The sequence below is a fragment of the Marmota monax genome, unplaced genomic scaffold (genome assembly GCF_021218885.2).
Source record: "Marmota monax isolate L192 unplaced genomic scaffold, Marmota_monax_Labrador192_F-V1.1 WCK01_AAM20220418_F8-fsc00002, whole genome shotgun sequence".
Classification (NCBI taxonomy): domain Eukaryota; kingdom Metazoa; phylum Chordata; class Mammalia; order Rodentia; family Sciuridae; genus Marmota; species Marmota monax.
The window spans coordinates 29,314,741-29,340,227 of record NW_026693571.1 but is presented as its reverse complement, the minus strand read 5'-3'; the positions used below and the strand labels follow the sequence as shown (position 1 = coordinate 29,340,227).

The 25,487-nt window shown below is 33.3% G+C and overlaps 1 protein-coding gene and 1 pseudogene across 4 annotated transcripts in view; one reads left to right on the top strand and one right to left on the bottom strand.

The window, feature by feature from the left end:
• The window catches only part of Fstl5 (follistatin like 5), a 781,198-nt gene that overhangs the window by 500,182 nt on the left and 255,529 nt on the right, over positions 1-25,487 (bottom strand). For all 4 annotated transcript variants that reach the window (XM_058583868.1, XM_058583869.1, XM_058583870.1 and 1 more), the window contains exon 4: positions 3,925-4,173. In XM_058583868.1, the coding sequence (XP_058439851.1) occupies positions 3,925-4,173 (249 nt within the window). The remainder of the gene's footprint in view (positions 1-3,924; positions 4,174-25,487) is intronic.
• LOC124102667 (thioredoxin-dependent peroxide reductase, mitochondrial-like) lies at positions 13,089-16,495 on the top strand (annotated as a pseudogene).

Below are 25,487 nucleotides of genomic sequence, written 5' to 3'. Positions count from 1 at the left end.
CCTAAAAGTACACATGGATTAGTACATATTTACTGATATATTTTGAAATATAAGATTCTAGCCTAAGTTTTCTACAATTCTCTTTTAAAAATATCAGGTTAAAGAAGCAATTAAAAAGTGAAATACAAATGATTCTTAAGATCATACCAAGGAAAAAGGATGTCGAAACTCATTCAAAGAATGTGCAAATAGCTTTAACAACCATATTCCTAAAGTTGTTATTGTTCATGATGCACGTTAAGTGCACAGAACATTTGCCTTGATGGCAGTTTTATTCTCAGCATAGTAAATGGCAAAAGGGTTTCTGTTCAATTGACTTTCTCATAAAAAGTTTAATTCCCTCTTCATTTTATCATAGGTTCGAGCTTGAGTTTTTTTTTTTTTTTTAATCCAGCTTACATGTACACACTGCATAAGTAAATTTTGTTTTGTTTGACAGAATGATCTGGTGTCAGAGTGAGAGGAAATGGTGCTTGCTGTAAGTGCTGATGTGAATTGCAGGGGTTAGGAATCCCTTCAGAAATGACTTTGAGGTCAAATTCTCTTCTCACAAAAAATATATAGCTAGGCAGCATATAAGAATGGAATGTTTTATGTTATGTTGAATATTGTCACAAAGTGTTTGATGCCACAATATTCTATATCATATTGTACCCAGGTATTTCATGATCACACAAATATGAATGAAAATTAATTCAAAAAATATTATGTCCCAGCTGCATTATATGTTTTATGTAAATCTACAAATCATAAATCACTAAAGAAAATGCTTATTAAATTCATGTATACATTTAAAAGTCAATAATGGCCAATGCTGCAATTGATAGGCATTTTAGCATGTAATATAAATAGCAGGAAGAAGATTTATAAATATAGGTTACATATATAATATTTCATTATACAGATAAATGCTTTAAACCTGGAGTTAAAATCTTAAAACAATTAATCACTACTTATGGGTATATAATCTATTTAAATAATTTTACATATAAATAAAAAACATATATCTGATAAATTCAATATAGGAAACAAATAGGACTTACCTTAAATTGCAAATAAGTAATGGATGATACAAATTTTACCTTCTTTAAACATTTTTAAGTGTTTTCTAATATTTTTTATGTCCCTTTCACTAGTTGTTTTTAAATTTTGGGATAATTATAGATGCATATGCATTTTTAAGAAATAATACACATTCCATGAATCCTTGGACAAGTTTCTTCCAATGCTAATATTTGCAACATTATAGTACTATATTACAAGCAGAATATTGACTTTGGTTCTATCCATTTTATTTACATTCATTTATATGTTTGTGTTTGTGTGTTTAATTCTATTCAATTTTACCACACAGATCCATCCCAGCAGTCAAAACAATAGTCAAGAGAATATAGATGAATAAATATCTGGTAATATTATTAAAGTAGATTTTATTGAATTTTAAGGTACCAGCAATTTTTTAATGTGGGTATCAACAAACTTTCTGAAGATCAATTAAAAATTACTTAGGCTTTATGTGCCGAAATAAATTGATTACAACTACAGTATTGAACTATCCTTTTGCAAAACTACTGAACAAATGGATGTGGCTTTGTTCCAGTACAGTTTTATTAAAAACAAAATAGCTCATAACATGATTTGGCTCTTTTCCTTGACCGTCCATTTAAGGTTTTTACAGTCTTTTTTAGTCATGAAGTAGCAATTTTTTTTTCTATTTGGCTTGTTTTCCTTTGTTTTGTTTTTCTATTGAAAAACTATGTAATTAAACACAAGGTTTTGTAGTTCTTGAATTTAAAGATTTTTCTTTTTCAATTGGACCATTATGGGAAGCAACAAGTGAAGTTCCATAATCACAAAATTAATTTTAGTCATCACAACAATCCTAGGATTTCAGTTGTACCGAATGTGCTACATCATATACTTGGTAAAATACATACTAATAAGACAGTTAATTCACTTTGTTCTATAGTTTTTACTTCTCTTCTGCTGAAGTAAAGTTATTTTATGAGTTAACTATTTTTTAGGCAAATAATCAAAACAAACAAAGAGAAAATCCATGGGTTCTGAGAACTGCTAAACTTTGGTAAATACTCAGATAATATAAATGTAATTTCAATACTATCTATGATGAGAATGCATAAAAGAAATACAGATCTAATAAATATGCTTAATATATGTCTGAAGTAAAAAATGTTTCAAATACTTTTTTTATGAAGGAGACTTATGAGAAAGATAATCTATCTTACATCATCTCTTTCAAGCTGATTTAGATATATTGAGTGACCTCATGCTTACTGTATCCTTCTGTAAAACTCTTAGTATACTGCATTGTTTTCCTAGATGATATTTAATATCATATGTGTCTGTATAATTAGGTCATCAGGTAAACAAAACATTAACTTGAAATATGATACTAAGTTAACATATTACATTATTATATATCATTTACTGATTTTATATGACATTTCAAAACAGTAATATAATTTCCACTGTACCATCTGAGGTCAAAATCACAGAAAAATATTTTTCTATGAACACCAAAGTACAATGTTAATAAAACCAATTTAAAATTTTTAAGTTTTTGTAAAATAGACTTTATACAAAAGGGTAATGAACAAAGACTAAAGTTGCTGCTATTGATTTGGCAAAAGAAGTGAATGTAGTATGATGAAATATTCTATATGCACATTTAAGTTACACAAAGAATACTATGTGTTTTCTTATGTTTGACTCCTAGTTACCATACTAAGGTGTACTATATCATGTATTATTTGAAACGTCTAATCATTTTTTAATCTTTATTTTACTTATTTATTTTTATGTGGTGCTGAGGATCAAACCCAGGGCCTCGCCCATGCTAGGCAAGCTCTCCACCGCTGAGCCATAACCCCATCCCCAATCTTATCATTTTTATTACCTTAAAAATAATAGTCTATTCTACCATGATCAAAAAAAAAAAGAAAAAAACAAAGTAGTGTTTATTTTATCTTAACAAATGTGTAGTGAAGTGCAATAGCATATTTCAGCCATAAATTTTAATTAAGAATAAAAGTGTCACATAATTTTTCAATTATAAACACAGGCACATTCTGAAAAACTGGAACTTATAACCAACCAAAGATTAGGAATCAAGTTGACCATTAAAATTTTTAGAAGGAGGAAGTTCTATACATTTAATTCTAAAATTTCATTCTGGATCATAATTATTATTAGCATAAAATATTTTCTCCAGAATAAAATAAACAATGAATTTCTTTATAAGTAAATAAATGTTAATATATTTGATGATTTATTATACAGCATGTTAAAATAACATATCAAATTACGAATTTAGAAATATCTTTCAATAAAACAATAATTTCAAGTACATGAAAATAAATACTAATCCCTAAAATTTTTTTAACTATTGTCATCTCAGTTTCACTAATTGAGTTTAGTATGATTTCTTCATACTTATTTTAGTGGGAAATTGCAGATTCCATAAAATTTGAATTATTTGGTACAAACTGAAAGTATCACTTTTAATGAGGGAAAAAAATGAGATGTTATCACAGCATGGCTTGGCATTCATTATTCCCTCAATTCCACTCCAGGTGCTTTTCATTGGGTGGATTTAACTGTAGACTGAATTGGCCACCTTGGGTCCCTAACATAACTCCATGATTGGGAAGCCATATGGTGCAATGCTGAAAGCTATATTAAATTGTGAGTCATATTTTGGCTAGCTTTATTCTCATAATGTAGTATCAGAACTGTTTCCATGTAAATTTCTACACACTGCTGCTTATCAGCATAATTAAGCTAACTTTTTCTTTTCCCTATTTATATCTTGCTGATATAAAAACATACTAGAGTTTAAGCAAAAGTGACTAGTAGAGACTAGGAAAGAAATAGAAATGACACTTCAGGTTCACCGGTATTTACCTTTAAAGAAGCAGTCTTCATTGTGAACAATGGTAATCTTTTGCGTTTTCAGGCAAGCAGCTCTGTGTACCTCACAGTGGTTTTCATAGAATTCTCCATCAGATCCACACACAGGTTTGTAGTGCCGTTTGCAAAGGTCCATGCAGGCACATTCTGCTTGCCCTGTCTGTCTGCTGATCACACAGTGCCTTCCCAAGCCACAGTACTTATTTTCACAAGATCCAAAAGGGCCATCCTGAATCAGAAATCCTGAAGATAAAGAATAGAAAACCATTAGTTTCCTATGTTCAAATAATCTGTGCATTTCAATGTATCAAAAAGAAAATGTGTTCCAATATAATTTCAATATTATCTGTTGCACTGTAGTTTCAAAGGGCTTATATCAAAACACAGAGATGAACTTTTACAAAATGCTCTCAGCCTTCCTTCACACCTCCTTTGCTTGAACCCTGTTCCCCCTTCTCAGAGTACCATCATGTGTAAAGCTTTAAACTATCTCCCTACATGATGGCACCATAATGATTAACAGATTCTGATGAAGTTTAAAATACAATCTCACAACCTGTCAATCTCAGGATATTGGTAGGCACCTAACACATCTGTCACTCACTTTCCTGTAAAATAGGGATAATAATAATGTATTGTATTGTTATGAGGATTAAAGGCCTTGGTGTGTGTGTGTGTGTGTGTGTGATATATATATTATAAAAATATATAATCATATATATATATATATATATGATTATATATTTTTATTATAAAATTATAGAATTATATATATAATTCTATTTAGTGTTAATGTCATTTCCTCTTTCAGAAAATAATTTTTATAATTCAAACATGAAAAGAAACATTTTTTTCACCTTTATTTATTTATTTAGTTTTATGTGGTGCTGAGGATTGAACCCAGTCTCACACATGCATCGCAAGTGCTCTACCACTGAGCTACAACCCCAGGACCAAAAAACACATTATGAAGATCAGCTTTATTTTCATTTTTACAAACAAAGCCCACACATTAAATTTATTTTCATATTGATGCATGCATGTACTCTGACATCAGTTTTTTATTGAACATCGAATTTCACAGAACAGTGGCTTTTATTGTAGAATATCTGCATATTCACAAGAGCACAATTTGATCAAATTACTCACTAATACCCGTCATTCCTACCTTCCTCTTTCCCTATAATCTTTTCCCTTTCAGCTAATGGCCACTCATTTACTTTCATGGTGATCCCGTTTCCCTCTGTTCTTTTTCCCTGTGGCTTCCACATATGAGGGAATACATGATAATTTTCTGAGTCTAACTTATTTCACTCAAAATTATAATCTGCAGTCCCATGCATTTTCTTGCAAATGGCATAATTTTGTTTTTCTGTATAGCTGAATAAAACTCTATTGTATATATACACCACATATTCTTTACCTGCTCATTTGTAGGCTGATTTTATAACTTGGATATTGTGAATTTTGCTCAATAAACACAGGTATGTATGTATCTGTAAAGTGTGTTGACTATAATTCTTCTGGATAAATATCAGGAAGAGGTGTATCATATCATAAGTCTACTTTTAGCTTTTTAAGAAACCCCCCCATACTATTTTTTATATAATATGTTGTATTAATTTATATCCCCACCAAAAGTGTAAAAGGGTTTGTTTTGCCTAGCACTCTCCCAAATACTTATTCTTAATTTTTTCTTTTATATTTTTATGGAGCCCTTTTTATTTTATTTTTGAGACAGTATATTGATAAGTTCTGAGTTTCTTGCTAAATTACTGAGGCTGGCCTTCAATTTTCAATCCTCCTGCTTCAGCCTCCAGAGTGGATCAGAGCATAGGGGTATGCCACTGAACCTGGTGGGAATTTGTAGTATTGATGCTTGCTATTCACACTGGAGTAAGATATCATGAGATTTGTATCTTTGATTCTACCTATGTGGTGTATTACTTTTATTTATTTGTGAATGTTAATTGATTTTTGTATTCCAGGGATAAAACCAACAAGATCATGGTATATGGCCTTAGTGTATATTGAATTCAATTTGCTATTATTAGTGAGCATGCTTGCAGCTATGTTCACCAATGATTTTTGGTCTGTAATTTTCTTCCATTGAAGTATAATTATCCAGTTTTGGTATCACAGTGATAAACACTTCATTGAATCTCTTCGGAAGTGTTCTCTCCCTATCAATTTTCCAGAATAAATTGATGAATACTTGTATGAGTTCTTCTTTATATATCTGATAAATTTAGCTATGAAACCATCTGATCCTTCATTACTGGTCTGTTAAGGTTTTTTGTATCATCTTAGTTCAGTTTTGGTAGCTTGTATGTGCCTAGAAATTTGCCCATTTTCTCTATATTTAATAATTTATTAAAATAGTCCCATTAGGGACTATTTTTATTTTGAGTTGTGTTACTCTTTCTTTTGTTAGTATGGATAAAAGGGTTTCATTATTATTTATTTTTTCAAAGAACCAATTCTTTGTTTCATTTATCCTTTGTATTATTCATCTTGTTTCTATTTCTTTAATTTAAAGCTATGATTTTTTAATACTTCTTTCTTTTACTAGATTTTGGATTGGTTTGTTTTTGCTTTTGCAAGATCTTATGATCTACCACTAGGTTGTTTGTTTGAGATTCATTCATTCTTTCTTTGCTTTTTTCTTTTTTTCTTTCTCTCTTTCTCTCTCTTCCTCTCTCTCTCTCTCTCTCTTTTTTTCTTATAGGCACTCATAGATCTAAAGTTCTCTCTTAGAATTGCCTTCCCTGTACCCAGATATTCTGGTATGATGTGTTTCCATTTCCATCTGATTCTAAGAGTTTTTGAATTGCTCTTAATTTCCTCAATGTTCTACTTATTGATCAAAGGTGTGTTGTTCAGTCTCTATGTATTTATACAATTTCTTTAGTCTGTAGTTTTTTTGTTGTTGTTCATTTCTAATTTATTTACATTATGGTTGAAAATAATGCAAGATATTTTGTATCTTCTAATAGTTGTTTTATGAACTAATCTTATGATCAGTTTGTAGTAATGTCCACGAGAAGATGAAAAGAATGTTTATTTAGTTGTTATTGGATAAAATATTCTGTAGATGTCTGTTAAGTCTAATTGATCTATTGTGTAGATTAAATTTGATGTGTCTTTGTTGACTTTGTACCTGGATGATCTGTTAATGATACTGGTGTACAGAAGTGTTGTATTGGGTTTTATCAATCCATCTATATCTAGTAATATTTGTTTTATGTAATTTAGTGCACCAACATTTGGAGTATAAACATTTACAATCATTACATCTTTTTGTTGGATTGTTCTCTACCAATATTGAACAATTTTCTTTGTCCCATCTTACAATTTTTTCAACTTTTTTTTTTTTTACCTTCATTTTATTTGCTTATTCATTTATTTATTTTTTTATGTGGTGCTGAGGATCAAACATAGTGTCTCATACATGCAAGGCAAGGACAGTACCACAGAGTCACAACCTCAGCCCTTATTCTTACTAATTTGAGTTCAAATTCTGCTTTACTGATATGAAAGTGATTCATCCTATTTGTTTTTGGATTCTATTTGCAGGGCATCTCATTTTCTTTTCTCTTACACTGTGTTTGTGAATGTCTTTGCTTTGAGGTATATTTCTTGGAAACAACTAACAATTGATTTTGGATTTTGAAAATCCAATCTGCTAGTTTAGATTTTTTAATTGGAAAATTAAGACCATTTACATTCAGTGTTATTATACACAGGTATATGTTATTTCCTGCCATTTTGTTGTTTTTACAATTTTTGAAGAAGTCCTAGTTCTTATTTGCTTAATTATTCTTCTAATTTGATTTATTCTTTACCATGGTCTCTTTTTAGTATTTTTTATCTTTCTCTTCAGTGTACATGATTTCTTTCAGTATACTTTGCAGTGCTGGCTTTGTTTTCATGAATTCCTTTGGATTATGTTTATTTTGAAAGGATTTTATTCCTTCTTTGATTCTTAAGGATAACTTTGTTGGGTACAGTAAATGAGGTTGGCAACTATTTCTTTTAGGACTTGAAATAGATTATTTTGTGCCTTCCGGAACTTTAGAACTCTGCTAAGAAATCTACTGTCATTCACATTGATGTGCTTTGATAAGTGAGTTGGCAATTCTCTCAAAATTTCTGCTCGTATTTTTAAAAAATGTCTTTATTTAAATTTTCTTTCATATTCTCCATTTTCTTCCTTAGTCTATTTCTTACTTCTTATTTTAGTTTATTTGTAATTTAAAAGTTAACTTTTTAAATTCATTTTACATTATTTCCTCTACTTTGATATTTGTGAGTTTAGTTATTGGAGTGTTAAGTATGTTTGGATGTGTCTTATGGCATTGTTTTTTCATGTTCCCTATATTTTTTGTTGATATTTGCATAGCTATTAGGATAGCTATATCCTTTATTATTTTGTGATGTTCTTTTATGAGCTGCTGTTTTCTTTACTATGTGCACCAGACTGAAGATATATCTCTATGTCAAAACACTCAACATGATTCTGGTGCTATGATTAATTCCCAAAATTATCACTTTTAGAGGAGATAATAATAATCGTTAACTGCAACCACTTCAGAATAAATAGCATAAAAACAAACCATAAAAACTTATTGTTAATCTTTACCACTCTCAAGTCTGAAATTGAAAAAGGAAGTAATGCTTTAGATGGCTGGAAAATTAGGTATTAAAGGAAGTACAATAATTGTTAAAATATATAGTACATAAAAAGAAATAAAAAAGAAGTGTCAAGGAAAAAGTTGTAGGGGGCAAGAGAAAAAAGTAGATAATGCAGGAAGAAAAAAAAGGCAAAACAGTAGAGAGCCTAAAAGTGAGCCTAAAAAAAATAAAGAAAAGAAAAGAAAAATCCAATTAATTTATTAAGACATTAAAAATGCATAAAATTGGAATAGTATATGCAATATCAAATGATGGGCAAAACTGCCAAATCAACACAGAAGAAAATACCAGTTTAAAATATATATATCACTACTTTTAAACTATTTCTTGCTGAACTTTTAAACTACTCCTTGTTGTACTCTTTGGGATGTAGAGATGTATTTTTATTGAGTATTCCATATTTGCAATACACCAGGTTTTGCAATACATAGTAAATACTCATATCTCCTCAGTTTGTCTTCTGTGTTTCTCTGGGTATGCAGATAGCAACCACACCAGCCATTTCCAAGCTGGATTGGAGAGCTGTATATTTGCGTTTTGTCCCCTAGTTTAGCTTGCTACTTCAAAAACTGTGCTGAACTTGGGTCTTAACATCTACCCAGGTTAAGTTCTCTGGTGAGAATCTAGGTTGCTCTTGTCATTTCTTGTTGTGTCCAGCATCCTAAGAGTGATTTTGAGGGTCAAAGGAAATACCCTAATTGTCTGAAGTCTATCAATCTAATCTCTCCCTAGTTGATAAGAAGTCTTTTGTGGCTGCCTATAAAATTTCTACATATGCCCAGAACTATGAAGACATATGTGAGCCTGTCTGGGTAGATTTCGGGTTGTAGAGTGTATGGCAATCCACAATAGAGACATGCCAGTCAGGATGAACAGGCACAAGGCATTTTATAATTGGAGTATATGGTGATGGCCGACAGCAGGGGCACTTCATATGATCCTGTGGCTGGGACATTCAACTCCAGCACATGTTGGAGCATTAGCTGGGTTATGAAATAATGGCTCACAGCTGAGGCATGAAACATTATTATGAAACTGTGTCCCACATCAGAATTGTGCTCTATTCCCAAGGTGCCACACTCTTCCTCTCAGTATTCTACTTTCTGGTCTGCTCCATCCCAGTCCTGTTGTCAGTGGTTAGGGACATGGCGAAAGCTTGGCAGCCTTTAGGTCACAGCAGTCTCATTACACAGACTACTCAGAGGGTACACTTCAGAGAAATTCCCCAAACTCTTTTCTGTTTTCTATTCCAGCAACACAAATTTCTAAGTACCTCCAAGTCTCTGATGTATAATATTTTGTTCCTGTCCATTCCCTCGGTCACTGTCCTCTCTAATATGCTATTATTTCACTGCTTCAATTCAAAAGTGTTGAGAAATGGAGATTTGTTACCTACCTCTACTCCAACATCTTGATCTCTCTCCAAATAAAATTTAAATTAGCAAAATTAAAATTACATGGGAAAGGCCAACATCATTTGTAGCATGGTTTTTAAAAAAGCAAATTTAAAGTGAAAATCAGAATAATTCTAGAAAATATTTTTTAATATTTGCATTTTTAATATAATATTCTAATTTTTGTGAAACATTCCATAAAGTTTGAAATAGAAATATAACTTATTGAATACCTTTTCTATTATTTTAATTAACTAATAATACCTCATGTAAATGTGTAATAAATTTGGAAAAACATAATTAAATCAGTAGTCCCTGAACCTTGGCATGAATTAGAATAGTGAAAAGATGTTAACAAAACACCAATCAACACACCCCACCCTAGAGTTTCTTATCAGTCAGATCTGTGGTGCAGTCCAAAGTGTATATTTCCAACATGGTCCCAGGTGACGGAGATACTGCTATTTCTGGGACCACATTTTAGGGCCACTGATTATAAATTATAATCATAATTTTTAACCAAAATAAACATAAGACTAAGAAAAAGACTAGCTAAATAAGTATGAAATGCTTTTAAGTGGAAAAGATGAAAAAATAATGCTGTGATCAAAACCAAACAAAATAATGCAAATATTTGGAAGATATTAGGAAAAAGGCATGGAAAACTTACCACAGTGATTAATTTTATTGATATGGTATAGAACAAGTTTTTATTTGGTTCTTTTTAACTTTTTAAAGTTCAATAGGTTAAATTAAATTAGCAGGGGGCCAATAACCTGAGATTGTCTCCATACTTCAGGAGCCTAAGTAACAAAACGCAACCTAATTTGGTACATGAATAAGCCAAAATCAAATTATGAGTACATATTTTTGAAACAAAAGTTAGGTTTCAGCCAATTACAAACAGGCAAGCTTCAGCAGATCAGAAACACCCAACAGATCAAACTATGTCCAATTAAGACAAATGCCTCCTAATATCATGCCCAAATAAAATAGATTTCTCACTGTAGCCAATCAAAGAGTCTCTCTACCTTGTTTTTGCAGTTGGCCTATGAAAACTCATTGATGCCTGGTGTGGTTGCCCACCCCTGTAATTCCAGCAGCTCCAGAGGCTGACGCAGGAGAATGGCAAGTTCAAACCAGTTTTAGCAACTTAGCCAGGCCCTAAGCAACTTAGGGAAACCTGTTTTAAAATTTTAAGAAAATGAAAAAAAGGGCTGGGGGTGTGGGTAAGTGGTTAAGCAACCCTGGATTCAGTTCCTGGTTTAAAAAAAAAATCATTGTTAATATTGATAGACCAAACTCTCTGAACATTATTTTGATTTGAGTGCAGCCCAATTCATGCATTGTTTTTTTGCCCAAATAATAAAGAATGCATTTAATTGGACTTAAATTTTTCTTTTATCAATTATACTACATAAAAAGGAAGGTCCAAAATTTCTAGTCAACTATGATTAGAAAATAAGAATTGATTTGAATGTACAAAATATTTTTTTGTTGTTCTTAAAGCAGTACTTCAGCAAATTGTCAATGTAATGTTTACAGAATCAAAAATGCTACTGCCATTTAAACACAGGAATTTGACTCACAAATATTTTCTATAATTGTATTTCTTATATTTCTTATTATTTTCAAGAAACAGGTTAATATTTGCCAAGAGAGTGTTTTATTTATTCTTTATGATGAAGGAATAAACTCAGATTTATTGAGAGAATGTGGTCATTTTACATTTTAGTCAGAAATTAAGGTAGCTTACTGAATCAGTACAGTTTCCCTGACTTTGTAGAAATGCTCTACTATAAATTCTACATCATCCACTATTTCTATGTTGGTGTAAATTTTTCTTTTTTCCTTTTTTTAATATTTTTTCTTCTCTAAAATTCTTCCTTAAAAATCCTGTACTCTAGTTGAGAGGTTTGTATTAAGATATTGGCCATAATGTAGAAGTTAATTAAGAATTTTACATAAGCTAGAAGCTGTGTGTTGCATATAGCTGCTACAATTAAAGGAAATTTAATTAATTCATATTCCACCAAAAAGAAATCTCATATTATGTAAATGAATAGCTAGAACATATCCTTTCTGACACTAATTAACCATGACTAATGCTGAACTTAAGTTTCAGCTGAGATTAAATCAATTTAATCTGATCAACATGTCAAAGATTTTTTTTAAAGTACATTCAGTCAGATAGCATACTAAATGAATTTTAATCAAGAACTTATAGTCTGCCATCTTATAGTTTTATAAAATAGCATTTTTTTCCAAAAATTGGCTTTGCATTTAATAAGTACATCAGCTTAAAATTTCTGTGCCTTCCAAGCATTACAAAAATTGCTCAAACCAATTTCAAACAAAGCTGAAACATTAAGTGATTAAAAGCATAAAATCAAAAAGTAAAATAATTCTACATTATTCTAAAGATGGTCTTTACAAATTCTCAGTCACAAAGCAATTGTCTTTAAAGCATATCTATATTTATATCTGTCATCTCAATCTATGTATATAGAAGATAAATTTTATCAGGTACTTAACATTCAGTGGATCTAAATGGAAGTAAACTGTTAAAAATAAAACTGTTTTAATGGATAAGGTGCTATATTAGTTGCTATGGGATACATAAAAAGAGAGGTCTTTGACAACTTCTTCAAGAGGCTTGCAAAGGAGATGAGAAAGAACATCACCATGCCCAAATAGAGAGAGAGAAGGATGTAGAAGTGTATTTGAGGGCATGAAATAGATTGATATGAATAACAGCAGGTAAAACCTCAAAGACATTGTATCACATTACAGTTGAGTTTGTTCTCAAAGAATGCCAGTTCAGAAGGCTGATTTGTTGATAAAACAACCCGTGGAATAAAGACTGATACTACATTTAGAAGGATAATAGCTGGAAGAAGGAGGAATCAGATTCTGATTAGCTAACTACGTTTAATTGTTATTGTGGAATAAAAACATAATTTGATTTATAGTGTCAAGTTATTTGAGGAGTTGTTTACTGAAAATGCATTATGTTTAAATATAAAATCTAAGCCGCCCACCCTGCAGTTCCCCTATGCACTGGAGATGATGACCTCCATTGCTGGACATGTGAGCACCATTTCTTGGGACATTTCTTTCTCTGCTGTCCTTAGGCCTCATAAAGAGCATTTGCCACAGACATGTTAGGATATATGAGACAAAGTAAGTTGCTGGCCATAAGGAATAGCAGCAATCTGCATGCTTGCTTAGTCATGTCTGGTTGCAATTGATAAGGAGCTTTAAGGGACAGTAGCCATAGGCACACTTAATAATGACTGGTTACAATCGATAGGGAGCACAGCTCCATGGATGTGTGCAAAGTACATGTCCTGTTATGATTACATCATCTCACTGGACAGAACCAATGGTCATTGACATTTACTGAATGTAACCACCAATCACCAAGGTACACCCACCAACTTGGAACTATATTTAAATCACTTGTCCTGCCACAACAATGAGCCTGCTCAAAGACATCAGTGAGACTGGCTGCTTTGCTGTCCATCCCCAAATGGATTCCACCATTTCCTGATGTCCAGCACTCTGCTGGAGAGAACCACCGGACAACAACAATGTCTGCTCTTTGGCTAAGAAAAGTTGCCTAGCATCAGAGGTATTTGGAGGCTTGGGTAGCCCTAGGGTTGTGTGATTTGTGTGTAGTGTTTAATTGCCCTAGGATTGTGTGATTTGCTTGTAGTGTTAATTAATATGCATTAAATACTAGTTGGGCTGCTCCAGCACACCCAACACTTTTTGCATTAATTGTTTATATGTGATGATTGGTATGATCGAATATACAATTGCATTTAAAGACAATCCACCGCCAAGTAATTATTAATAGTGCTGCTGGCAATAGGCCTGTTGCTTCTAGAAGAACACACTTGACAAACGTACAGTATTATGGCTCTTCTCATTCAAAATTGACTTTTAGTACCAATTCCTCCTACCATGCTCCTGCTGCCACTCAGCACACACCCTTTTTTAAAGGTACAGCTGTTGCCAAAGGAGAGTTCCAAAAGCTAAGCCTTGATGACTTTAATTCACAGAACATTTTAATTATGTACATATTGAACTCCTTCTCTGTCATTTCATCTGCTGTGCTGGCCATGGATTCTAATAATGTGGTATCTTGATTTGTTTGAGGCACTTTCTTTCCTTGTCTTTTCATATTGCTCACATGTCTTCCTATCTAGCTCTGTGGATCAGAGGCATTACTGCTTTTACCCATAGGCTTATTGTGACCTTGCATGGTTCCAGTACCTCTTCATTGAACGGAATAATAATATTAACAGATCCCAATATAAACAAAATACCACCTAAAAACAAATAGTTGTTATTAAGACTTTACAGTTTTGTCACAAAGTACAGAAATGGCAAATTTAATTATTATCTACAATATAATCAGTAGGTTTGTAAAAGGGTTTACAGTTTCTGATGGTGGACAAAGAACTAGGAGTGAGGTATAGGAAGATATGCTCAGGAGGTATGAGATGAGTATTATATTTTAGGAAGCGTGAAAGAGAAATCTCAAGAAGGTGGTTAGTATCAGGAGAATAGAGAGATAGTAATTTTGGGTAGACAATAAGAGGGATGATAGTAGAATACATAAAACAAACACATATATATTAAGAAAAATTTTAAAAAATGTTAAAATAGTAAAAATTGGAGAGGAAAAACAAACAAAAAATATACAACACTGTAATTTACTATTCAATCATCTCAGTCCTCAATAGACTAATTCATGCAAAGTGTTTGGTTTCACATATGTTGGGGGATGTGAGGGAGAGAGAATAAAGAGGGAAAAGAATGAAAAAAATCTCAAAAGAAGAAACAAAGATTATTTTGATTGGAGATCAGTATCTTTCTTACTTCCCTTCTCATCACATAGGTGGAGTTGTCTGTTCTTAGTTGGTATCTCCACCCTCAGGACATTCAAGGTTACCAGGGTGTGAAGGTAGGTCTTGAATGCAGGGTCCCTGGAAGTGGGTATGGCACCTGTCTATCCCATTGGGAGATTGCACCTCAAGGATCTCCTTTGGGGTCTGCTCCTGTGATGTAGGTGCTGGGTCTTGATCTCATCATCTCATCTGTAGACCTCATAGTTCCTGCCCTCTAAATTGGTCTCTAAAGTTTATCTCCCTCACCCTGTTCCTTTCTACTTCCTAATTAGGAATCTTTCTCTCCAGGGGTCTTGTGTGTTGCACTCTGGTGGCTGTGCACCTGTTGTGGAGGGCCATTTTGAATTGGGCAATAACTCTGCGGAGTTAGTATCTGCTGGGGCTTGGGGGGAATTAGAAAACTATGGGTACCTGGCTATCTGGTGTTCCAAACTGGTAGTTGCCCCAACTAAAGATGGTGATGGAGGTCACACAAAATTGAGGCAGCTGCTTTCAGTGATGAGGTGTCCGTTCGGATGGGGGGAACGACGTGATGGCGTTGTGCAAAGTGTTCAGAGATGAGCTCTGTGACATGCAGTGTTGTGGCTCTTGGCTTTCTTCAGAGCCTGTGATGCCCCTACCGCAGGTTAAGGAACTTTGGCAGTAGCTGCAGAGTCTCAAGATGGAGGCGACCTGGGGAGCCCCAAGTTGGTAAATGGGGGTTCACACAGGAGTAATGGCTGGAGTTCCTGTGCGAGGGTAGAGGCTGAGTGTCGTTGGTGAGAGCAGCATCTGGGAATTCTGCACCCATGCTGATGCCAATGGTCCCACTAAGGAACCCAGGAGACCTGCATGGGTGAGTAGTCAGTAATTGGGAGTCCTTTTCTAATGCTGAGGCCTGGGGCCTCACACAGCATGGAGGCCGTGATTCCTGCGCAGGATCAGCTGTGGAGGATCCTCTATCACTGTCGGCAAAGCATTATTCCCCTTTGTCGAGACCTGGGTAACAGAGCTACACAGAATGCTGCCTCCTTCTGACCCACCACCTTGCTTGGATCCAGCCCAGCCTTGATGACTTTAACAGGAAATACTTGGTGCTTTTCTTCTACCCTCTGTAATTTACCTTCCTGTGCCCTACAGAAGTCTTTGCTTTCAGTGTCAAAGCCAATGAATTTCACAATGTGAACTGTGAAGTGGTTGCAGTCTCTGTGTACTCCCACCTCAGCCACCTTGCCTTGATGGATATGCAGTGGAAGTTCTACTGTTTGTGCCACATGAACATTGCACTCTTTTGGGATTTAACCAAACAAATTTCTTGAGACTACAGTGTGCTTTTGAAGGTGCTTGTCTTGCTCTCAGAGGTCTGTTCATAATTGACTCCCATAGAGTCATCAAGCATCTGAGTATCAAAGATCTACCTGTGGCCTGAGCATGGAAGAGACCCTCTGTCTAGTGAAGGCATTCCAGTTTGTGGAAACTCATGGAGAAGTCTGCCCAGCAAACTGGACACAAGACTCCCCTACAATCAATACAATTCCAACAGCTTCCAAAGAGTACTTCGAGAAGATAAGTCCGTAGATAATCCCCTGTGCCCCTGCAGCTTCTCATGTCAGAAAAGAACTACAGCTGGAAACTTTTAAGCATTTAAAAATAATTATATATAAAAGGCAAGTCTAATTAAGCTTGTATCTATACATATTACTCTAAATGTTTTGTTTCTGTAACACTGGCTAAGATATTCTAACAGTAATTGCTAACATCAGGATTAATTAAGAACATCTTGATGGGTAGGAAGTTTCCATAAAAGGCCTGGTTCTCTGTTTCTTAGATCATATCTTTAGTGTATAAAGGAAATACAGTTTCTTAGCCTTACTTGAATCTTTGTCTATACATAAGTAGTATAACAAGCACTGAGAGTCTCTGATCAAAGATCCTGAAAATTTCTTCTTGAATTTCTTCGTATTAAACTGCTTTTTTATAAGGAAACATAGATCATAGTTTTACACTATTAATCTCAGCAGTCCAAGTTAACTCTCAAAATGGATGTGTAAGTAATAGAAAGAAATATGAATCATATTATTTTAAAAAATAACAGCAGAGTGAATTAACTGATCATGTACAATCCCTATATTTACCATGTACATAGTTATTTTACTCTTTAGCTGAATTGGTATCTAGATTTATTTGTTTTTTTGTTTGTTTGTTTTTGTTTTTGGTAGTGCTGGGGATCAAATCCAGCACCTCAAGCATGACAGGCAGGTGCTTTACCACTAAGCCACATGCCCAGTGCTATTCCTATATCTATATCCATGAGGTGTAATTGTAAAGGACATATATTGAATTGTTAAATCCAGGAATTGTTTTGAAATTATTGTAGTTATTTGCTTTCTTGTAGTGCCTAATGTAAAATGTATCATAATAAATAACATTTGAAAATATTAAAAAAGAGCAAACATAAAATGTGAGTATGTGAACTTCAATATGTTTAAAATAACAACAGATTTATAGAACAGATTTAAATCTTTGCCTTATCATTGTATGTCTATCTGATATCAGCCAGGCTATGATCTCTTTGAGCCTGATATTCTAGTGGTAAATAAGAGATAACTAACATATTATGTTTAGATTTTATTTTATCAAAATATTCCATTTATTTAAAGATGCTTAATAAAATATCTGATGAAAGGTAATGTCTGGAAGTACACTGAATAAATTTTCTTTAGAAGGCTTACCATGAATGCTTCATCTGCATTATATATGTATAATTATCTAATTTATATATTCTAGAAATGGCCTCAACTATATATAATGAGAAGTTATTTTGACTTAGATTTTCTAAAGGTTTTTTTTCTCCATAAGATGAACTTGTGAATTGTGCTGCTATGATCATTGATGTGGCAGTATCCCTATAGTATGCTCTTTTAAGGTCCTCAGGGAATAGGCCAAGAAGGGCAATAGCTGGGTCAAATGGTGGTTCCATTCCCAGCTTTCCTAGGAATCTCCATACTGCTTTCCATATTGGCCGTACCAGTTTGCAGTTCCACCAGCAATGTACAAGTGTACCCTTTTCCCCACATCCTCGCCAGCACTTGTTGTTGCTTGACTTCATAATGGCTGCCAATCTTACTGGAGTGAGATGGTATCTTAGGGTGGTTTTGATTTGCATTTCTCTGACTGCTAGAGATGGTGAGCATTTTTTCATGTACTTATTGATTGATTGTATGTCCTTCTCTGAGAAGTGTCTGTTCAGGTCCTTGGCCCATTTGTTGATAGGGTTGTTTGTTATCTTATTGTTTAATTTTTTGAGTTCTTTGTATATTCTGGATATTAGGGCTCTATCTGAAGTGTGAGGGGTAAAAATTTGTTCCCAGGATGTAGGTTCCCTATTTACCTCTCTTATTGTTTCTCTTGCTGAGAAAAAAACTTTTTAGTTTAAGTAAGTCCCATTTGTTTATTCTTGTATTTAACTCTTGGGCTATGGGCGTCCTATTAAGGAATTTGGAGCCCAACCCCACAATGTGTAGATAGCTAGACTTTGGAATCAACCTAGATGCCCTTCAATAGATGAATGGATTAAGAAACTGTGGCATTTATACACAATGGAGTATTAAGCAGCACTAAAAAATGACAAAATCATGGATTTTGCAGGGAAATGGATGGCATTAGAGCAGATTATGCTAAGTGAAGCTAGCCAATTCTTAAAAAACAAATGCCAAATGTCTTCTTTGATATAAAGAGAGCAACTAAGATCAGAACAGGGAAGAAGAGCATGAGGAAAAGATTAACATTAAATAGAGACGAGTGGGGGGAGAGAGAAGGGAAACTATGGAAATGGAAGGAGACCCTCATTGTTACACAAAATTACATATAAGAGTTTGTGAGGGGAAAGGGGAAAAAAAAACAAGGGAGAGAATTAAACAACAGCAGATGGGGTAGAGAGGGAAGATGAGAGGGAAGGGGAGGGGGGATAGTAGGGGATAGGAAAGGTAGCAGAATACAACAGTCATTAATATGGTATTATGTAAAAATGTGGATGTGTAACAGATGTAATTCTGCAACTTGTATTTGGGGTAAAAAATGGGAGTTCATGACCCACTTGAATCAAATGTATGGAAGATGATATGCCATGAGCTTTGTAATGTTTTGAACAACAAATTAAAAAAAAAAGATGAACTTGTTTCATTTTAGGAGTGTCAGTATAGCAAACACAAATGAAATTTTTGGCAAATTAATTAAACTGTCAGGCCTCAGTTTCCTCAACTAACTAGAATATTACAAGTTCAATATTCTAGAAAAATTTTAGAAAATGGCACTCACACTTTTTTGATAATTATTATTTAAACTTTATTATTTATCATTATTTAACTTATTTAAATTATCATTATTATGGACTTAGTACAATATTATATAGAAATCAATGAAGTAAATAAATAACTGCATTCACAGGTCTATTTTTTTAAAAATCTGTTGGAAATATACTTAGGGAGGTGGAATATACTTGGAAGAATGTGTATTTCCAAATAGCATCCCTAAAATTTTGAAGAGCATCCATTGTTTAAGAATTTTTCTTCTCTCAGCTAAACAAAAGGAGAAAAAATAATTTTGGAAAAGAAAAACATGTTCACATTTGTTTAATTATACATTTTGATTTAGAATTATGCATAATATTTGGTGACAGTTTGTTACCCACATATGGAAAAATTGTAAATCCAAAATACAATTTTTTATTGCACACTGTAAACTTTAACAAAATGCTTTCAGGCCCCACAGATTTCATGGTAAGTGGCAACTCAAGTAAACACTGGAATGCTCACAGAAGATTGAGCACAATATGATCTTTTCATGACCTTTAATGATTGGAATCTGTTTCCTGCTGCTACTTTGTGAAATTGGTCAAAACAAGTCATCCAGGCTGTATGTGCATCACTACTGAAAGACAATCCATTTGAGCAGTCATATCATCTGTAGTTCAGCTGATCTGGACTCCTCTTTCATATCTTATTATACACAGTTCATTGGACCCTCATATAATTTTACAATATGATTTTTTTTAAAAAGTAAAAATGAAAAGATAAATACATAAAAAGCTAAAGATTCAGGTAAATAGCATTCATCCAAATTATAGTTTCTGTACAATGTCAATGAATGTTTTCCAGGTGAATTTTTAAAAATATTTTTTTAGTTGTAGTTGAACACAATATTTTTATTTATTTTTATATGATGCTGAGGATCGAACCCAGTGCCTCACATGTGCAAGGTAAGCACTCTACCAATGAGCCCCAGCCCCAGCCCCAGGTGTATAATTTTTGATGTCACATTTCAAGAAATTAGATGACTTTGAGATCAGTTATTAACATGGTAACAGATTTTTTTTTAAATTATGTTCTCAACTGAAGAAGAAATGATGTGAAAATTTCCTGTAATGATAGCACAACAGTAATAGATGATGATCAAATCTCAACTCAGTTTTTGATCCTGATTACAAAAACTACAAAAGTTACACTTAACTATTAATTTTTCCTTCTGAATCCTATCTATAAGCCATAATTTTTCTTATTGCCTATCTATGTTCCATTGAGAACACAGGACCACCCTCACCATTAGCATCCTGCAACAAGGTTGTCTGTTGATAATCCATGGAGCAACAATCCACATCATTATTCATCATCATTGGTAAGCTTAACTCTGTCCTATTAATCCCTACGTAAAGAATCTCAATAATAAGGAAACAGGGTGCAGAGGCAGGGAAGGTGACAGAGTGGCTCTTTTGTCCAAGTGGTCACATTTATTTATATCAATAGGTTACATTAGGTTATTAGTACCATAACCACATTATTGTTTAAGTTATCAGTAAAGTTGCTTATTCTGCAGTTAAATTTCACAGCTGCAATATGCAATGTTAGGAGCTTTATGCAGTTTTCAAGAAAGCCCATTGCCAGGCAGGCAGCTCCAGGAGCACCTGAGCTTGATGAAACATTGTAGTTATATATAAAACAAGTTCTTCTAATTTGTAGGAGCTATGTGCCTGCAATCAAGGTCACAGCTTGATGAGGATCTAACACAGAGGCATCTCAGGGCATTGCCATACCAGCTAGACATAACACATATATTAGCTATATTATTAGATCTTAAGAGAGATTGCAGGGCATTCTAAGGGTGGGTAACAGGGTGTTTTCTCACCAGGGGAACACTTCCTTGTACATTTCCATGGTCAGAATCCCTACATTTCTACTTTTGTTCCCTACAGCCCTTTGGAAACCCCTGTTTTTTTTTTTAATGTCTCTATTGTTTTGTCTTTCCAAAATATGATATAGTTGAAATTATATAGTCAGTAGTCTTTTGACATTCACTTTTCATTTAATGATATTTAAACTTTCTTTATGTTTAGTGATGGTTTCATAGCTCTTCTTTCACTGATGATTATTATCCCATTGCATGTATTACTACAGTTTATTTCTCCATTCATCCATTGAAGGACATCTGTGTTTCTTCCAAGTGTTTGTATTATAAATAAAACTGATATGAATGCTGATATGCAGATTTTTGTGTAGATTTACAGTTTTAACTTATTTGGGAAAATAACAAGGAATACTACTATTAGATATGATGGTAAGAGTACATTCAGTTTTCAAGGAAACTGTTTAAATTTCTTCCAAAGTGGCTATGTCATATTGAAATTCCACTAGCAAAAAATGATAAGTTTTTTTGCTTCACATAATAACCAGTATTTGGTGTCATCAATATATGGTATTTCCACTGCTCAAATATGTATTAGTGGATCTGGGTGTTTTAATTTGCAAATGTTTGATGGCACAAAATGGTAAGCAACCTTTTTGTATAATTATTTAACATCCTTATATCTTCTTTGATGAGGTTTGTGTTCAGGATTTTTGAACATTTTTTAATTCATGTTTTTTGTTGATATAGCATCTTTTCCTATTTTTGATATTTTGATCTCTGTTTACATTGGGTAATGATTAACTCAGGATAATTAGCATATCCATCACCTTGACCTTTTATCATTTCTTTATGGGGAGTACATTTAAAATCTCCTATTCTAATTTGAGCTGCATAATGCATCATTGCTAATTATATTCACAGAATATATTATATTCAACAGAATACGACAACTCATTTCTTCTGTCTACTATCAGAGAGAACATTCAGCCTTTGGTGTTTTGGGATTGGCTTACTTCATTTAGCATAATATTCTCCCATTCCATCCATTTATCTGGAAATGCCATAATTTTATTCTCTTTAATGCTGAGTAATATTACATTGTGTATACATATCATAGTTTCTTTATCCATTCATCTATTGAGGCCATCTAGGTTGGTTTCACAGTTTAGCTATTGTGAATTGAGCTGCTATAAACATTCATTTGGCTGTGTCACTATAGTATGCTTATTTTAAGTGGGTATAGACTGAGAAGTGGAATAGCTGGTTCAAATGATCAAATGATGGTTCCATTCCATGTTTTCTAAGGAATCTTCATACTGCTTTCCAGAGTGGTTACACCAATTTGTAGTGCCACCAGCCGATTAACCACACTTTCCATCTCCTTTGTTTTTTTTTTTTTATTGTAGAGTTTTTAAGATATTGGGTATTTGGGGTCCTTTATAATATAGTTCTTTTCCTTATATGTTCTGCTAATATACCACTTGTCTTCTCAATCTTCTGACCATGTCTTTTGCAGAGAATTTTTTTTTAATTTTAATGACGTCCAAGTTATTAATTTTTTCTATTATGTGTTTTACCATTTTTGTAACCAACATGTCATCATTATACCCAAGGTCATGCAAATGTTCCCCTATATTATCTTCTAAGAGTTTTATATTTAAACTTAGATCTATTTAGAATTTTTAAATTAAATATATATTGATTTTAAATTTAATCTATTTGAGTTAATTTTTGTGAAAGATATGAGATCTGTGTCAAGATCCTTTTGTTTTCTCTCTTTTCCCCCCTACATGTGGTTGTCCAGTGTTCTAACACCAGTTTTAGAACACAATATCCTCTCTCACAAGACAATTGTTCAACTTGATGGATCTGTTTTAGGATTCTATATATATATTTTTTTTAAATTAGTCTTTTGGTCTATTCTTACTCAGGTACACAGTGCCTTGATTACTGTAGCTTCATAGTCAGAGTCAACGATCATTTCACTCTTCTACTTTGAATTTTTCTTTCATATTGTGTTGGTTATTTTGAGTATTTTTCCTCTGTATGTAAGCTTTTTAAAAGGAACCTATATTATTTTATTTGTGCTGGGGATAAAACCCAGGTCCCTGGGCATGCTAGGCACACACTCTACCACTGAGCTACAGCCAGCAGTTATATTGTAATATAACCATTACAATCAGGTTTTCAGTATTTATAAAATGACTTTTTATTGGGAAATGTTTGCTTTGATCAGATCTTATGTAATATGTTGATACTCTGAAATGACTGAAAATTGCCAGCATACTTAATGGAAACATATTCAATTATAATTTTAAATATTACTATTGGAGATGTAAGAAGAATTGTGTGTCTGTGGTGTGTGTGTGTGTGTAGTTTAAACTTGGAAATCATTGCTTACAGAAAATCTTACGAAAATCCAATACATAAATTGAAATCAAAGAGCCACCTTGTGGGTTACAGCAATGGTGAAAGTCTCAGATACAATTCTCTTCATCCTGGTGGCTCAGCAAGAGGAAAGTGGAAGAATTTCCACAGAACACAAATTAACTGATATCTCATTTTTCTCCTCTAAAAATATATGAATTTTGATATGTGGCTGGAAATACTTACTCAAGGTTTTCTTTTTACTTAATGTTTTAGAAACAACTTCAGGGTTAGGAGCCATATCTAGAATAGCTGTCATAGTATCATTTATAGGGAAGGTCCTTTAATGTCTCAGTTGTTCTGACCTTGAGTCTGAACCAGTTATTTAATGATTAATGTGCAACAAAAGACACTGTTTGTAGCATTTGCCAGTTTCTGTGGTGCAAAATATTCCCACAGTATCCAATTTCAAGCTATAACCAAGACATCACCGAATCTGTATTTTAAAAAGAGATGCCCAATTGGCTCTTATAAACCAGTACAACTCAGCTTCATAAACCTCAATGATTGCCAAATCTCTGTCCCCCCAACTTTCTATAGTTGAATTAAAGCACTGATTATTTTACTAATTTCTGCAACTAACCTCAAGTATATACTGTTGGTCAAAGAAAGATAATTAATTTCCTAAGAATAACTCATTGTTATAGCTGAAGCTTGAGCCTTCCGTATTCTTGTGTAGGTAAATTTTAAGATTTTAATTTTACTCCTTTTTGAAGCTTTCTTTTTTTTCTTTTGAGGGTTTCAACTAATGTTAAGTAGGGCTGTTTGATACAGCAAGGTATAGGTAAAAAGATTGTCCTCAGGTTTGGAACACATAACTTATTTTGATACAACTCTGATTCCTAGTCACATGGTCATATAAGTTCTTTGTGTGTGAAAAAATAGGATGCAAACCACTCTCTCTATTCTCATAATTTTTTTTCCTACCCTCTGCCTCACCTCTCCAACAGCTGTGGTTTAAATCCATCTCAAATCTAATTTCTCCAGAAACTTGTTTATCCCCTGAATCCTTTCAATCCCCCTAGCTTAGGTGCTGAGGATAATTGCAGGCTTTCTTTATTTTGGTTTCCATGCTCTTACACTTCTTCCCTGGAGAAAAAGCCATAGAGTCATACACTGCTTGAATTGGACAAAGGCTAATGGGGAAATATTAAAATATCACCTCAAAAGCATTCTGTCACTATTATAAAAAAAAGGACCTAGAATCTAACAAGAGTCCCAGAAGGCACTCTAAAGAATAAAGGCTGGCACTGGATAGGAGTTAGCTATGTGGCTGAGAGAAGCATAAAACGATATTTTAAAGCAAAGATGCTAATATATGGGCAGGTTGATTAGATGTTGCCTAGTGTGCAGATTGGGGCTGAGATTGTTAGAAGATGTTGTTTGAGAACTTGAAAGAGGATGATAGTAGATAGCTTTGCACTGTATGTTAAGGCTCTGTCCTTGAGACAGTGGGAGCTGATATTTAGTAGTTTGAAGAAGGAGTCTCTGGATAGAAAAGAAGCTATGAATTAGGAATTTACTGCTCTGATTTACTTGAAAATAGTGTGTGTCAGAGCAAGGGCAGCTATACGAAACCAATTTACAGAGCAATGTAGTATTAGTTAAAGAAAAGAGGTAAAGAGGGTAACTTTGCATTGAAGAAAGGTAGTTAGGAATGGTTATAAGAAAAGATAATTTTGAGAATGACTTTGTAAGCAGCTAAGAGAATTCTCTGTTTTTCAGCACATATTAAGTGTACAAATTAATGGATTTCTTTTTGACATTTATGTACCCACATAATATGAACTGATCATGTCCACCCTCCCTTCCACCCTCTCACCTTCCCATTAACACTTCACCTTCTTCCCAGTCTCTGATAGACAAGGGAATATAAAAGTCATTATGAAAATCTTATTTTCACATATTAATATGAATAAAAAGATGATCAACAATTCTAAGTTCTTGAAATACAGAGAAAGAG